This window comes from Strix uralensis, chromosome 1 (genome assembly GCF_047716275.1).
Source record: "Strix uralensis isolate ZFMK-TIS-50842 chromosome 1, bStrUra1, whole genome shotgun sequence".
NCBI lineage: Eukaryota > Metazoa > Chordata > Aves > Strigiformes > Strigidae > Strix > Strix uralensis.
In genome coordinates, this window is record NC_133972.1 from 162,786,753 (window position 1) to 162,802,716 (window position 15,964).

General features: G+C 41.3%; 2 protein-coding genes across 8 annotated transcripts in view; one reads left to right on the top strand and one right to left on the bottom strand.

The window, feature by feature from the left end:
* The window catches only part of WASHC5 (WASH complex subunit 5), a 29,679-nt gene extending 19,189 nt beyond the window's left edge, over positions 1–10,490 (bottom strand). For 4 of the 7 annotated variants that reach the window (XM_074887801.1, XM_074887784.1, XM_074887820.1 and 1 more), the window contains exons 1-7: positions 10,328–10,490; positions 9,088–9,388; positions 6,584–6,729; positions 5,435–5,519; positions 5,063–5,163; positions 3,947–4,139; positions 850–1,002 (exon numbers count right to left, since the gene is read on the bottom strand). In XM_074887801.1, coding sequence (XP_074743902.1) covers positions 850–1,002; positions 3,947–4,139; positions 5,063–5,163; positions 5,435–5,519; positions 6,584–6,729; positions 9,088–9,273 — 864 coding nt within the window. In that variant the 5' untranslated portion in view covers positions 9,274–9,388; positions 10,328–10,490. Of the gene's footprint in view, positions 1–849; positions 1,003–3,946; positions 4,140–4,293; positions 4,512–5,062; positions 5,164–5,434; positions 5,520–6,583; positions 6,730–9,087; positions 9,389–10,283; positions 10,300–10,327 lie in introns of those variants that run through there. The other 3 variants (XM_074887793.1, XM_074887811.1, XM_074887814.1) reach the window with 3 other exon arrangements.
* A 23-nt stretch (positions 10,491–10,513) lies between these two features.
* Positions 10,514–15,964, top strand: part of NSMCE2 (NSE2 SUMO ligase component of SMC5/6 complex) — a 131,817-nt gene continuing 126,366 nt past the window's right edge. The window contains exons 1-3 of the mRNA XM_074887843.1: positions 10,514–10,667; positions 11,678–11,736; positions 14,435–14,582. Of these exons, the coding sequence (XP_074743944.1) occupies positions 10,529–10,667; positions 11,678–11,736; positions 14,435–14,582 (346 nt within the window). The 5' untranslated portion in view covers positions 10,514–10,528. The remainder of the gene's footprint in view (positions 10,668–11,677; positions 11,737–14,434; positions 14,583–15,964) is intronic.

The window sequence follows — 15,964 nt, forward strand, 5'->3', positions numbered from 1 at the left end:
GAGTAACCATACACGAGGCTGTGTCAGCCAGAGCGTAGCCAGCAGATTGAGGGAAGTGATTATTTCCATCTAGTCAGTCCTCATGGGGTCCCATTTAGAGTAACGTGCCCAGATTTGGGCTCCTCGGTATGAGACGGACATGGACATGCTGGAATGAATCGAACAGAAAGCCTCTAAGACATGGGGACCCACTATGTAAGTAGAGGTTATGGGACCTGGGTTTGCTTAAGCTGGAAGAGAGATGACTAAGGGATCTGACTGTGGTCTTCTACCACCTAAAGGGAAGTTATGAATAAGACAGAACCAGACCAATCTCAGACATACACAGTGAAAAGACAAGAGGCAACAGTCACAAGCTACAACAAGGGAAATTCCAGTTGTACAGAAGGAAGAAATTCTTCACCATGACAGTGATTAAGCACAGCCACAGGTGCCCACAAAGGCTGCAGATTCTTCATTTTAGATCATTTCAAAACCAACTGGACATGGCCTGAGAAGCCTGATTTAACTTTGAAGTTAGTCCTGCTTGAAGAAGGCTGGACTAGAAGATGCCTATAATACCTTCCAGCCTACATTTTTCTATGATTCACTGTATCATGATGGTACTACAGTGCAGCTGATTTAAGCATTTAAGACAATAATTGATACTTTCAAAGGACAGCCTTCCATGCTTATCCAGAAGGTTTAAGTCAGACTGCTTCACTCTGAACAAAGTAAAATTTCCACAGAGAAGAACCTATTCTAGTTTTAGGACATTATTATTTTCTATAATGCATACTGAAAAAAAAGCTAAATTGTTCCTATAACATTAAATCCAGGGAACAGTTCTAAAACAGAATTAATTTTTACCCAATTATCTGGAAAGTATTTATCCACTATCTCTCTCATTTTTGCTTGCTGAGTGTGAAGAATAGAAGGGTCAAAATACAGTATCACATAGAGCATAGCAGCCTGAGTAGCCAGGGCAGTGCTGCGGTGTTCTGGTAATGGATATGCTGAAACCTAGGAAAAGGAAACAAAATGAAACTCAACATAATATAATGCAATATAAACCACTTGCAAACATGATGGGGCACATTAAGGCATACAGCATATAGATACTAGGAAGACTATGTGGATAAGCTGGACAAGATTACATACGCAGCATATTTACCAGATATATTTTACAGTATATAAAAGCTGACTGTGTAGATGCCTGCTAACTTTAACAGGGTATAAGATATTACTGTGCTGTAAATGAGTCAAAGGAGGGATGAACAAAAGAGCTTAAGATGAGATGAAAGGAGCAGAGTTAGAACTAAGTATTTCATAACAACTGGGTATGTTTAGTTCATCTCAGATAAAACCAAGTATTCATTTAACTGAAGTAATAGGCAATTAGGATGCAGTTAATTGAATTATTCACCAATTCCGTGTACCAGCAAGATCAAAAAGATTCAAATTATCAACTGAATTTTCATTTAAAAAATACATAGGACAATATATTAAAAGACCTCCTTACTAACAAAATGTTGGCATCAAAATCATATTCAACATTTTGAAAGGAAAACAGTTCTGTGCTTTTGTTTAGTAACAACCTATTTATCTTTAATTTTGTTTGGTTATTACATTAAGTTAAATGTTCAGACTAGTAAGAAGAATCAGGAGGCTTCTGTCCACTGCCATCAAGAATACGATGCAAGTATCAAATGAGATAACACCTCACACATAACATTATTTATTAGAACAAGTTGTATTCTTTTGGGGTTGAGCTGAGTATTTCTACCCTACTTTTGTACTACATTTGGAAACACCGGTTATAATCATGCTGTGTATAGAAACATCACTGTTTTTCATTATCAACTGTAAGCACTACAAAATAGAAATAAAAATTCTGTTATTCTTCTAATGCAAAGGCAATAAACCAACAGTATTATATAAAATAGAGATCAAGTAATTTTGATAAAGTATCAGCTGATTTAAGTAAGATTTCTAGGTTAAGTGCTTTACAAGAGCATATTCTCACAAACACTTCAGTTTCCTATCAGAGACATAAATTATGTCATAAACTGGTCTCTCTTCCCAACTTGCTAAGTTATCTTTTGTCTGTTTCTAGAGTTTTGCACAGCTTAAAAAATTCTTAAAGTACCCGAAAAGGCATTTTTTCCCCTTTGAAGGTTATTATGTCTGTCCATAATATGAAAGTGTTTTTCATAAGGTCCCTACTTTCAAATTATTACTCCTGCCTAAAGTTTTAAGCCTTTATTTCTTATAATCAGTCATTCATCTTCAAATGCTAGTTTTCTGGCATCTATAAACTGTTTCATTTATTCAGGATTCACTAAAAGTGTGCCAGTCATTATAGAAATAAGATTGCTTGTCCATGCTAAAGATGGAAGCCTGCTCAAAAGTAAATGCTTTGTTAAAGATCTCTCAAAGGAGTCATATCAGAAGAGACTGTAAATGTAGTAGCCATTACTCATACTTTGCTTCAATTTTTGTTCTTTTCCTTTATTAAAACAATTGTCATTGTTAAGAACTGCGATATTACTGCCTACTAAATGATGATAAATCTCTTTGCAGTAACTAAAAGAATGGGAATCTCTGAAGGAATTATGAGTTATTAAGAGTGGCCAATCATTTATGATTTAATGACATTAAACATTTTTTTTAACCACAACATGTGCTGGGTTTGTGTGGCAGGGTTTTTGGTAGTGAGGGAGGGGGCTACAGCAGTGGCCCCCTGTGAGGAGCTTCTCGAAGCTCCCCCAGCTCCAAGCTGGACCCAGTTCTGGCCAGGGCCAAGCCTAATTAGCAACAGTGGCTGTACCTCTGTGATAACATATTTAAGGAGAACCGGGGAGGAGGAGTGGGAGTTGGGAGAAGGAGCTGTGAGTAGGACACCTATGTGAACACCAAGGTTGGTGGAACAGAGGAGGAGTAAGGTGGGGGAGGTGTGTCAGTGCAGAGAGCCCCCCTGCAGCCCACAGTGAGAGGGCAGGCTGTGCCCCTGCAGCCCACGGAGGTCCATGGTGAGGCAGAGATTCACCTGCAGCCTCTGAGACCCCACACTGGAGCAGGTGGCTGCGCCTGAAGAAGGCCGGGACTCTGTGGAAAGAAGCAGCCCCTGCTGTTGTGGCTCAGTACTGGGAGGACTGCAACACGCTGGGGTGACCCACGCCAGAGCAGCACAGGAACAGCTGCATCGCATGGGAAGGACTCATGTCAGAGAAAGTTCGTGGAGGAGTCTCCTGTGAGAGGGATACCATGCTGGAGAAGAGGACAATGCGAGGAGTCCTCCCCCTGAGGAGGAAGGAGCAGCGGACTGACCGTAACCCCCATCCCCTGCCCCCTGTGTCACTGAGGGAGAAGGAGATAGGGAGATTGGGAACAAAACTGAGCCTGGGAAGAAGGGAGAGGTGGGTGAAGGTGTTTTTAAGATGTGGTAATGCTTCTCATTGTCCCACCCTGTCTGTTAAGTGGTGTTAGTGATTGAGTTAAAGGGATCTTTTTCTTCCCCTAACAAGTCTGTCTTTTACCCCTGACAATAAAGGGTGAGTCATCCTTCCCTGTCCTTATCTCAACTCCTGATGCTTTTGCTTTTATTTTCTGCTTCCCATTCCTGAGGGGGAAGGGGTGAGTGAACAGCTGCATGCTGCTCAGTTGCCTTCTGGGCTCAAACCACAACATAATGTCAGTCAAAGAGTGGAGCAGGTTGCCCAGAGGTTCTGCAGTCTGCACCTCTGGAGGTGCCCAAAACCCAGCTAGACTCAGTCCTGGGCAATCTCCTCTAGCTCACCCTGCTTGAACCAGGAGGTTGGACTAGGTGATCTCAAGAGGTCCCGTCCAACCTCTGCAATTCTGTGATTTTTTTTTTTTTTTTTTCCTGGGCTTCATGGTTAAGTAACTAACCTGAGAAACCATTTTATATTCACCTTTAGATCCCTCTTATCTCACAGTAACTTACCTGGTTATAAATGTCATCTGACCGTAAGCGGCCAATAACCATGCTAATGAATGTTTCACTTATGGGTACCCTGCTGAAGTAACTCTCAGGGTAGTTTGGAGGTCTTTTAGCTCCAGGTTGGCTTGAGTATCCAGTGCTTCGAAGCAATTTACAGATATCATCTAAATTGGAATCAGCAGAGGATCGGGCTGCACTGTGTTATAAAAGAAAGAAACAAATATTGAGCTGTATGATCCAACCATTTCCTCCTCTCCCTTCCCTTGTAACCACACTTTTTTCCAAGAAAATCATCAGATACTAAGATTTAGAAGATTTTTGGTTGTTTACTCTGTGAATATAATGTTTACCACATTACAGGAGGACACCGATGAATGTCCATACTGGAATCTCAGATAAGCAGAAACAGAAAAATGAACTTCACTCAGGAACAGAAACACGTAGCTTTATATTCAGAGGAGGAGTTTTGTTCTTTTTTTTTTCTTTTTCTTTTTCCTTTCCATTTCTGAATTCCTCTTGTTGATCCATTTCTTTATTCCAGAGTTAAGGAATCCTCTCTCATTCTACACTGAGAGGCATAACCATAGTCAAAAAAGCATAGGAACCGGATACCCCCTTTTTTGTATGTGTGAAAGGATTTGCACTGACCCCCTTTCAGACCCTGTCATACAATGATGCTATCAACCTACCCTGGAAAACTCATTATTGATTTGACTAATCAAGCACTGTAACTACAAGAAGTCTGACTTGCAATACATCTGTCATGTAGATACTCAGGACTTTTCACCAAGATTTGCTCGTACATTTGGGAACTTATAATACTTTCATAGCTGACACTTTCAAGGTTAAAGCTGTAGCTGAAAGTTTATTTGTCAGTGGACTTCAAATTTCTATTCAGCACAAAAAATCTGTTGCTCCAGTTTTGCAGCTAGACCTACAAACACAGTTCTACTGATATTCAGAGAGTTCTGCTGAATTATCAGTCTATCTGTATGTAGTCAGTTGACCAAAAAGGTGCTGATATTTCCCTTCATCTTAAATCAATAACCTATTTAACTAAATATACTGCATGTCACATCCTTTCAGCCTTGAGTGCTTCTGCATACCAATATACATTACCTGTATCTGTAGTAGGAAACCAACATTCTTTCTCTGACTTCTCCTTCAATCTTCTGGTCAATGACCAGTAGCATGACTCCATACAAATAGAGCGCTTCACACTGTTTGGAAAAAGAAAGAACAAAGGAAGGAAATCACATAAAGACAATTTTGTAGTAACACTTAAAGACAAACACACATTGTCAAACTAACCCAATGTCAACTACATAGTCAATACAGTATGAAAAATAGCAGGCTGTAGATTTTTGGTCTTTGTCCTCCTTATAGTGAGTCATAGCATTTCCATGCATTTGGTAAACTTAAATTTTTGTCTAGTTTGGCACTAAACTAGTTGGTTCATTTTCTGCTATTACAAAACTGTTCAATACTTACTAGAAGCTGTTTTCCATCTTCATTAAGGAGGACTGTTTCTAATGTTTGCTGAATGTAAATTCCTTCATTGAGGTCATCTAAATATCTAGGAATCATAACAAAGAGTTGTTCATTGGCTATTTTGCTCTTAAATCATATGTCCTCAGAACTCAAATGGTCAATTTTCTCTGAAAGTCAACAGACACATCAGAACATTTCCCTAGTACAAATAGCATGGAGTTTTTCAGACGCAGAAGAAGAGATGCTCTACTGTGAAATGAGAGGCTGGAACTCCTAGCTAGAGCCAAGCAGCTGGCAAAAGCATCCTGCCATATCCTGATGGTAGATGTGAAAGACACAAGAGGATACTTTGTAACTTACAGCTAACATCCTCTTAATCTTCTTAAGGATGGATAACAGCCTGAGAAGAGAGTACTGAGAAGGCTTCCACTCCAAAATTAAGTGAAACTTTTCAAAGTTACCTCAAAAACATCTCCTGGAAATACCATAAATTGATCTCAATTGCAATCTGGAAGGTAGAGCTAGAAATAGAGTATGTTCAACTCTATTAACAGAAGATTTCTTCCTATACTAGTAAGAAATGTTAAACATTTAATCTTTTAATTAATCTTTTCATATAAGATCAATAACAAATGCAATTCGTATGCTTAAGATTCTCTGAAACTTTATTTTCTTAGAGTATTTCATGACCCTTTCGTACTTTTTTTACAGGTAAGAGTAGCAAACTTGAAAATATCGCAACTCCACTGAAAAATTAAGTTCAGAAAAACAATTCCAATGAAAGTTAAAGAAACAACCCTACCTGATATTGTTTTGCAGACGACAAAAAACTTAGTTTAATAATATGGAGTCTTCTCTTATTAAAAAAAAAAATCTTCAAGACAATCTCCACGATAAAGAAAAACTAGCTCTAGCTTACAATTGAGGAAATGAGGTGGAGAGGTTTAATGTTTTCAAGTCATGTATTAAGCTGGTAAGCAACAGTAGGAGTAAAAGTTAGTGTTCACTCCAGCAATTCCGGATTACAGGTGCACATGAATATGCTTCAACAGCGAGTGTATTAAATCTCTCAGGAAAAAGCTTCTCATTATTAAGACTAAAAAATAATCTAGTCTTTAAGAAAATCCACATGTATTTAAGATACTGTACCTGTTTAAATCTACAATGTATTTATGTACACTCTGAAAAGCTAGGTAAAATCTTGTCAAAATTTCAATGTTGTTTTCACGAAATTCTTCATCTAAATCCAGTAACTCAGGTTTGGCTTCCAGTTTGCCTTCACATGTCTCAGGCCCCTAAGAGAATAAATTAATCTTTAGAGACAATATTTGACTTTGACCTCTGTTTGACTTCTCTTCAGGAGGACACAGAACACGTACAACCACCACTGTGTGCACACCACCAGAATTAACATTTCTTACCAAAACAAGAATCTGTAGTATTCCAAGCTACTTTATGATTGAACATTGATTACATAAAGATGAGTATTATACTTTGTTGCAATCTGTAATGATTTTAAATTTGATTTATCCTATGTAACCAATGGAAAAGAACAGTTAATGCTTTGAGTAAAGCCCCAATGCATCTGAAGTCACTGTGTGCTTTTCATAGTGCTATCTCCCTGCTGGAAATCGTTCCTTTACACATTTGATCCGATTGATTCCTCCGACAGAAATCATAACATTGAGGCTTCACAAAGCTTAGTACTTTCTCATACATTTAAACTGCTTGAAAGTATTAGACCTGATTTTTTTTTTAATTTTTTTTTTTCTTCCCCACAGACTCTGGCTCTACCTCAATGCTAGTCCCCCAAATTAATGCAGAAACTATGTCATTAACAACCGTGGGGGAAAAAGGGTTGGGATGAAGAGGCTGACTTCCTTAAAGCAATGGTACAAACTTTTCTGACCATTTACCACTGTCAACATTTCTCATAATCGCCGTTTGGTCTTATTATCACCATTTAATGAAAATACCGTTAATGTTTAATTGAAAATATTATTAACATTTAATTGAAAAATACTGTTAATGTCATTCCACAGACCACTTATGACAGACGAGATCATGGCTTAAAAAGATTTAGTCAACACAAGCTCCATAAAAAACAGAGTTAAAATAAAATATCAAGCTTAATCTCAGCTGACAAAATTTTGTGTGATTTAAAAAATGCTCTTCTGCTTCTCTTTTCATGTAAAATACTTACATAAAACAAATGATAAAAGCAGGCCCCAAACTGCCTATGAAGTTCAAATGGAGAAAGTAAACAGCCTGAATTTTCAAAATCTCAAATCTCTTCTCATTAGGTAATTCTAAGAATCATGAATACAGAAATGGCACACTTGCAGTGAAAATATCTGTAAATTCACTACTCTCTGCTTTATGTCTTTTATGGATTTTGAGGTGCTTACTCTGAAAAACAGCAGCACTGTTATGCCTCCTTAACATGCGTAAATCTTACAAGTTCAAGGATAATTGTATTTCTCACCAATTATACCTACCTGCTTTTAAATTTTCAAGTAATTTGTGTAAAAAAAAAGACTTCTAACAGGAACTTGGGAGTTAAAGGTATCTGGAAAATCATTTGTGCTCAGGCTTTTCAGTGTCCAAGGCTCACAGTTAGTGCTTAAAATTTACAACTCTTACTAAAAAAAATAAACACACATACACTCCCTGCTTTACTATTAGCACGTCTTATATTGTACAACCCAGATAAAGTCAGATTAGATAGTCTCTGTAGTTCCTTCTTAATCATGTTGGAGAATGACAGAGGGAAATAGGTACTGCAAGAAGCTTAGTTTTGTAAGGCAAATAATGCCTTTTCATGGACACTACTCTTTGATTTATTTATTTGGCGCATGTGAGAAGTCCAGTGAATGAACAATCACTGTACTGTCAAACAGGAAAGCAGAAAGCAGTTTTCAAGGCTGCAAAGAATAAGCTACAGATAACCAAAGGAAGATGGGCATACTGCCCACAGTACTGCTCTAAAGGAAAACAGCGCTTAGGGATATGGTGTAGTTGGGAACTCTCAGTGCTAGGTTAACGGTTGGACTAGATGATCTTCAAGGTCCTTTCCAATCTAGATGATTCTGTGAACCAAATGCACAGGCTCAAAATCTGCTGGGTGAAAGTATAACATAATGTTCCTGCAGGAAATAACAACAATAACACCAAAACCTCCCAGTTTTATATAATCAGTATCCATCAAAGTTTACAGGCCAGATGACTCCTCAAACATTTTAAAAGGTGTAGCTGGGACTGCTCCTGAATGCACTTAAAACTGTCACCTGCTTCTTGCCCTCATACCCTCAGTGCATGTGGCGGTTACACTTATATTCTGCCCAGGGGTCTAAGCACAGAACCTTCCCTAGACTGTTTCTGCTCGCTGAAACAAGATGAAGCTGAGTAAGATCATAAGTATATAAAATACAAGACAGCCCAGAAGTGGAATGTTAGCATGCAAGCACATCCTGATTGCTATCTCAGTTTGGTGTGTTTTTGTTAAAAACTCAGCAAGTAAGAAGTCATGATAGTCAATTCTGAAGAATGCTAGTAACAAATACAGTGGTCAGGAACAGCTGTTTCATAACCTGAAGCACCCTCAAGCAGGACAGCAATGCTTTAAGGCGAAGTTTAGCAATAAAAGGATTTACCTTAAAATAACTGAAATCAAATATGATATCCCCATACTTCTGTTGATCAGCCTTGTCCTTTAGCCTGAAAACACCAGGAATAAATTCAGAAAGTCTCAGAAGTTCTGCAATGATAGCATTTCCACAGGAGATAATCCGAAGAACTGCCTGACCACAAAGATTGTTTTCAGCTAGAAAATCAACCATTGTGGAGCTGGACGTGACAGAGCAGCAGAAGTCCTGCAGCTGGATTCTGATTGTTAGCCTTTAGGTTATTTGAAGAAGAAAGTCTGATGAGAAAACTAGCTGCGCCATTAATAACCTGTAAAAACAAAACCACAGACATTGAGTGGATTGTATTCCTATTTCTGATAGTTTAATCTATGTGGATTTTTAAGTATACTCTCAAATCTTTCAGTTTATGAAATCTAAACTATCCACAGCTTTGTAACATGAAAAAAAATGCGCTGAATCAATCTTCAGCACATACAGTGTTTGACTCAGTCACCTGTGTGACCAGGCAAGGAAAGCATGGCCTTTTGTACCAGAAAAATTGAAGAGAACTACTGAAAAATGAGACGATCACAAATACTGAAGCAGCTGAGACCATGCAAGGAGACGGCAGCAAGGAAAACAAAAACATGTTACAAGATGTGTTTATAATAACCACTTTAAAAATACAACCAAAATGACTGTAATAGGCTTTAGCAACAAGGAAAACTTCTACAGCAAACGAAACGATACAGCTCTGTTCCTTTATTTATTGATGAAGGGTTAGCTCCCACGCTGTGGTTGCATTTCCTCGTGACATTTTTATTTACTGACATGTTTCCTGCCAGATATGGAGCACAGCACTGCTGAAAATAAGCTTTTACGTTTAGAAACATTTATGGGGAGTTACGAGTTGACTTCTCGCCAATAACCTTCCAAACCACTCACGATGGCAGTGCCTCCTGCGCCCCAAAACGAGCGCCCGGAGCCCGGCCTTCCCATTCGGCGAGGTGCCGGGCTCCTCGGCAGGGCCCAGGGCGGGCGCGGGACCCCACAGCCGCCGGGCTGGGCTTTGAACCACCGCCCATCCCTCTCCGCCAGCGCCAGTCCCACCGGGACTGACCGCTCCCGCCTCCCTCACGGCTTGAGCCCAGCCCCAGGGCAACCGCCTCGGAGCGGCGGCAGCGGCGGCTCCCCCCGACCCCGCTCCCGCCGCCTCCCCTCACCCAGCGGCCTCCCCGCCGGTGCACCCCCGCTCGGCGGCGCTCACCCTCCCCCGCCGCTGGCGCGGTGAGCGGCGGCAGCGAGGAAGGTGCTCGGCTCCGTCAGCGGCTGCGGGCAGGGCCGGCGGCGGCCGCCTGAGGGGAGCTGCGGCGGCGGGCGGGCAGGGAAGGAGGCGGCGGCCCTGCGTGCGGCGCGGCCGAGCCCTCCCATCACGTGACGGCGCCATCACGTGGAGAGGCGCCGGCTGATGAGGCGGTTCCGCCGCCCGCCCGGACCGCCTACCCCGGGCCCAGCTCGCCCGCCCGCCCGCTCCTGCCGCTGGGAGGGCCGGTGTGTGGGCCACCTCCGGGCCCGGAGCCTCCTCGGGCCTCGGTGGCTGGGAGCAGGTGAGCAGCAGCCGCTGGTGAGGGCGGCTGCCTTCGCCGCCCCCTTCCCTTCTGGCGGGGTGAGGGCAGCGCTCGCCCGGCCGAGGAAGCGGGGAGAGGCGGGCAGGGAGGGGATGAGGGGCCGTTGCCCTCCGGGCGTGAGGGGTGGGCCGGGCCAGCTGCCCCGGCTTGGCACGGGCGGGGGAGTGAGGTGGAGGGCTGGGAGAGCGGAGCTGCTTGCCTGGTGGGCTCTTCCCCCGACCTGTGTGGCAGGATGGTCACGGAGCGTGTCTAGGGGGTGGACACTAATCCTGGTAGTCAGTGAGCCCTTGTCACCTATAGAACTTGTGTTACAGAAGTAACTTTTTTTTTCTTATCTCTGCTTCATAGTTTGGGGTGTTGAAGCATAGAGCAGTTAGGTCATTTGCTCAAATCTTTAAAATAAGTGACAGAAACTGTAATTTGAGTTTGCTGCTTTGTAAGCCTGTCTAGACCATTTTATCACTTATTGTTGAAAGGAAAAAAAACTGCCTCGGTAGTCTCACTTGGTCTCCTTTTCACCTCTGATTTTGCTGGTTGTGTTTTCCCAGAGTGAGGGGGTTGGGTGTGGCAGCTGCAGATTTTAAGTGCTTCATTGATGCACCCATTGAAGACATTCCTGGCAAAAAAGAGTGCCTTGAAAACACTGCTGTGAAACTGATTCCAGTGAAGAATGTGGCATCTCCTCTGAAGGCAGAATGGACAGCTGCAGGCTAAAGTTGAAGAATTCACTTAGAAAATTCGAGTGAAATCTTTGCTTGAGATCATAAACAGTTTCTAAGAAAAATAATCTTTTATTTAAAAAACAGAAAATCTGTCCAAAGATACTTAAATTACTTTCCAAAAGACAAATTGAGTTGAAACTACCAATGCAGTGGTATAAGTTAATATTGTAAACAGTAATTTCTGTTCCTGTGTAGTTTGCTCAGTGCTTCCATAAATGTCAAGAGAATGAAGAAGCTGTTTTAACTTCTTACTGTTGTTTTTTTCAGATTCCTGCCTTTCACAGTGTGTATCTGTGAAATTTCCAAAAGAACAGCAGGCTTTCTCAGTGAGTGAGATTTACTAAGTTCAAGAAGGGAATTAGGTTCTCACTGTTAACTTTGATACACTAAACGGGCCCAGAAGGATAAAGCTGCTAACATGATTTTATGTGACTATTTAATAGTGTATATTTGCATCACAGAGGTTCTATACTGACAGTTGCTATGAGGCAAACGGGTGCCTTAAAAAATTAGTTAAATAATGTAACAGCTGAAAGCATTTGTTATTAAATCTTTAAGCGCATCCTTTTCCTTTACTTTCAAGGAGTTCTGTAAGGAACTTCTTCCTTGTCTTCTGTTGCCAGTTTGACAGCCTCTAAAGATAGCAATCATTGTCTTTTGGCAGGGAGAGCATAAGCTGACATAACTGCAGCTGTTGCTGAAGGCTGCTGCCACCTCTGTGGCAAGATGCACCTTTAGAAGGAGATGGAGATGAAGGCAATTTGTACGTAATTCAGTTGTGGTGAACTTGAACTGTTGTTAAAATGTTGGAAGCACGTGACCTAAAACTGGTGTCATAAAAGATAGTCTTGAGTGGACAAGTATGTTTTTTAAATGAAAAAAAAAACAGAAAAAGATATGAAATAAAACATTAGGAGAGGTGAGAGTGTGACAGCAGGTCTCACAGTCTGCATGATGTTCATGAGGAATGTGATTCAGGTTAGGGTGAGCACAAGATGTAGTGGAGGGAGATGTATGAGTTTCAACTACATGAGTTTCAATAAGGCCAAATGCCGGGTGCTGCACTTTGGCCACAACCACCCCCAGCAGCGCTACAGGCTTGAGGAGGAGTGGCTGGAGAGCTGCCAGTCAGAGAGGGACCTGGGGGTGTTGATTGACAGCCGGCTGAACATGAGCCAGCAGTGTGCCCAGGTGGCCAAGAGGGCCAATGGCATCCTGGCTTGTATCAGAAATAGGGTGGCCAATAGGGACAGGGAAGGGATCTTGCGCCTGTACTCGGCACTGGTGAGGCCGCACCTCGATGACTGTGTTCAGTTTTGGGCCCCTCGCTACAAAAAGGACATTGAATTACTCGAGCGTGTCCAGAGAAGGGCAACGAAGCTGGTGAAGGGTCTGGAGCACATGTCGTACGAGGAGCGGCTGAGGGAACTGGGGGTGTTTAGTCTGGAGAAGAGGAGGCTGAGGGGAGACCTCATCGCCCTCTACAGCTACCTGAAGGGAGGTTGCAGAGAGCTGGGGATGAGTCTTCAACCAAGTAATAAGCGATAGGACAAGAGGGAATGGCCTCAAGTTGCACCAGGGAAGGTTTAGACTAGATATTAGGAAGCATTTGTTTACAGAACGGGCTGTTAGGTGTTGGAATGGGCTGCCCAGGGAGGTGGTGGAGTCCCCATCCCTGGAGGTGTTTAAGAGTAAAGTTGACTTAGCGCTTAGGGATATGGTGTAGTTGGGAACTGTCAGTGCTAGGTTAACGGTTGGACTAGATGATCTTCAAGGTCCTTTCCTACCTAGATGATTCTGTGAGATACAGCCTTAGGTATGCAAAGCTTTGTCCTTCCTATTTAGGTATTTTTCCATACTTCTTTTGGATTATAGCCTGTCAAAGGCTATTGTTGATAGAACAACTTGCCCCCTTGTTATTTTGTGTACAATTCAGATAAAACTTCTGATATACCCCAAATTTGGTTGTGGATTCCATGCTCTACCTCCCCCAGTATCAGCTCAGTATAGGCCTTGCACATATTGATTACTATTTAAATGGACTAATGCAGTTATTTCTGTCTATCCAAGACTTTAGTGGGTTTTTTTTTGTGAACAACTGCATATTTAAAGCTGAGCAGAATTTTCCATACCTCCTGCAGCTTACACTATAAAATTCTGCACACCAGGTTCATGTTGTCTGAGCAAGTTATGGCAAAACATGAAGAAGGAAGAGCAGAAGTTGGAATTTTTGAGAAGAAACCGACTGATGTGAACAGTGTGGATAGGCACAGCATAAGCAAACCCACTTGAAGGTTGTATTTGTGACAGGAGAAGCAGTTAATCCCCGCAAGGCTGTAGGTTGTGGGTCTGTATTGGAAAGTGGCGATAAAGGAGATAAACGTCATTTCTGTGCAACACTATTCTGTGCTACTGGAATATCGGTCCTAAAAGTTTGTAGCATCTTTGGGGGAAGTAGGTATCATTTGTAAGGTGGGCTTTTATTTAAAGATGGTGCTAGATGTTTTGCTGTGAAGTACATTCTTAGAAGAGTGGTCCTTTGTTAGATTATTTTTGCCAAGGGCCCACTGTTGAAACAGGCTTGTAGTTGGTGAGGCGGAATTGGATGTTAGAAGTCATTTTTCTTTCTATCCTAATTGATAATATGCCTAGAAAACACAGCCAAGTTCTTGGCATGTGGGCTTCTTTGGATCTGAAATAGAGCAGTAATTTTCAAGCGAACATAATCATTGAGTTTGAACCTTATTGTGGTTTAGCAATAGGAATGAGCAGCTGAAAACTGAAAGTTGCTTTTTGTGGTGTAGTTTTGCTTAATATTGAATAGGAGGTGAATTGAAAACCTTTGGTGAATTACAGTTCCACTGAAATTACTGACATCTTTGGAGCTAAGATTTCATCCCTGCTCTCTGATGTTTCAGTGGCTCTGTTGACACTGCTTTATGGTTAGCTGTCTGTACTTCTGTTTTCTCTTCCAAATTCTTTGGGTGTAAACTGCATTCAAAATGTTGTATCTGTTATTTCTAGAGTAACGATTTCAAGATGCCAGGCGGTGCAAGAATCTCATTCAACTGTGTGACTTCTTCTCTTTCATCTTTGAAAAACTGCCAGTCTTACATAAATACTGGAATGGATATTGCTACTCATGTTGCCCTTGACCTTGTGGAAAGTTCCAGTAAGTATATTCTCTCTTGTATTGCATCCTGAATCTGACAGATGAGTCCTAGGTCTACATATTTTGACTTAGTTACTGTCAATATCTATCTTCATTATAGGAACTGTAGCTCTTCTGGCTAGACCAGGGTGTTTTCATTCCAATTACTTCATTGTCTTAAATGATAAATTAAGTGAAAATGTAAATACCGGGCAAGCATTGTCCCATCTTTTGTAACACCCAAGATTAATTGTGTTCCAGTGGTTGCTACCCTACAGCTTTGTAAAAACTTTAACAGTGTTGAATGAGATGAAGGCCTCTTAAGTGGGTGAATAAAATGACTTCATTCTAATACTGCTTCTTTGTGTGTTTTATTTGATGTTTAGGGCAAGATATATTAAAATAATGCTAATGATTTTGAGTACAAAGCTTCAGACATCTGTTAGGGCATGCAGTTTTTTTAAACGTGCTCTCTCTCTGCTGAAAATCAGGCCCTTTTAGGGTCCTTCAATTTGGACACTTGCAAAGTGGGGTACCTTAAATCTGTAATTACTTCTGTCAGTCTTGTCATTGCTATTTCACAATAACAGGTGCACTGTAAAGCTACTTTTCAAAGGCATCCCATTTCTCAGTCTTCTTAGATCTGTGGTAATGTTTTCACCAGGTAAAAATAAAAACTTTAAAGCTCCAAAACCCTAATAGTTTTAATTATGAGTGGAGAGTGGAGAACAAGAATCCTCTGAAACAAAAGTTTTGCTGTTCATTATAAATCTTGCACTCAACTAAGCCAGGGTTTATGTACAATCAAGATGAATGCTTTTCTCTTTGCCTAGTGTGATAGTTCTCTCTCCTTTGACCTTTTTATCCATACTGAGAGACAATTGACCTCAGAGACAATTGTCAAGGCCTCAGAGACAATTGACATGTCATTTCTAGCTGGGTAGAGGAAATGGAAAGCTTGTCTGAACAGTCAACTGGGGATTCCCTTTGAGGTAAAACTGGTATAACCAGTTCTGTTTCCTCTCTGCTTTTGTAGTCACCATCTCTCCTACTTTGCATAAGCAATACATGGAAATACACTGAATGTAGTGAATTCTTTCAGTCCCAAGACTGCAGAATGATCCACAGAAATTAGTTATTTGTACAGAAGTTAAAAGCTTTGATTAATTTTACCTTTCAGTAGAAGCCCCTGTTGCATTCCCTTTTGGAGGTGTGAAAAGCAAATTAAGCTCTACTGTGGCGGGTCTGCAGCTGGAAGTCTGTGCATTATACTCCTAGGAAATGTCATTATCTTCCTCACTTACCTGCTTCTGACACATTAATCTTTAATTACAACCTTGAAATTATTTTGTCCATTTCATTCAGTAACCAAAAGGACCATAATTAGCATTCTATCCTGAGAG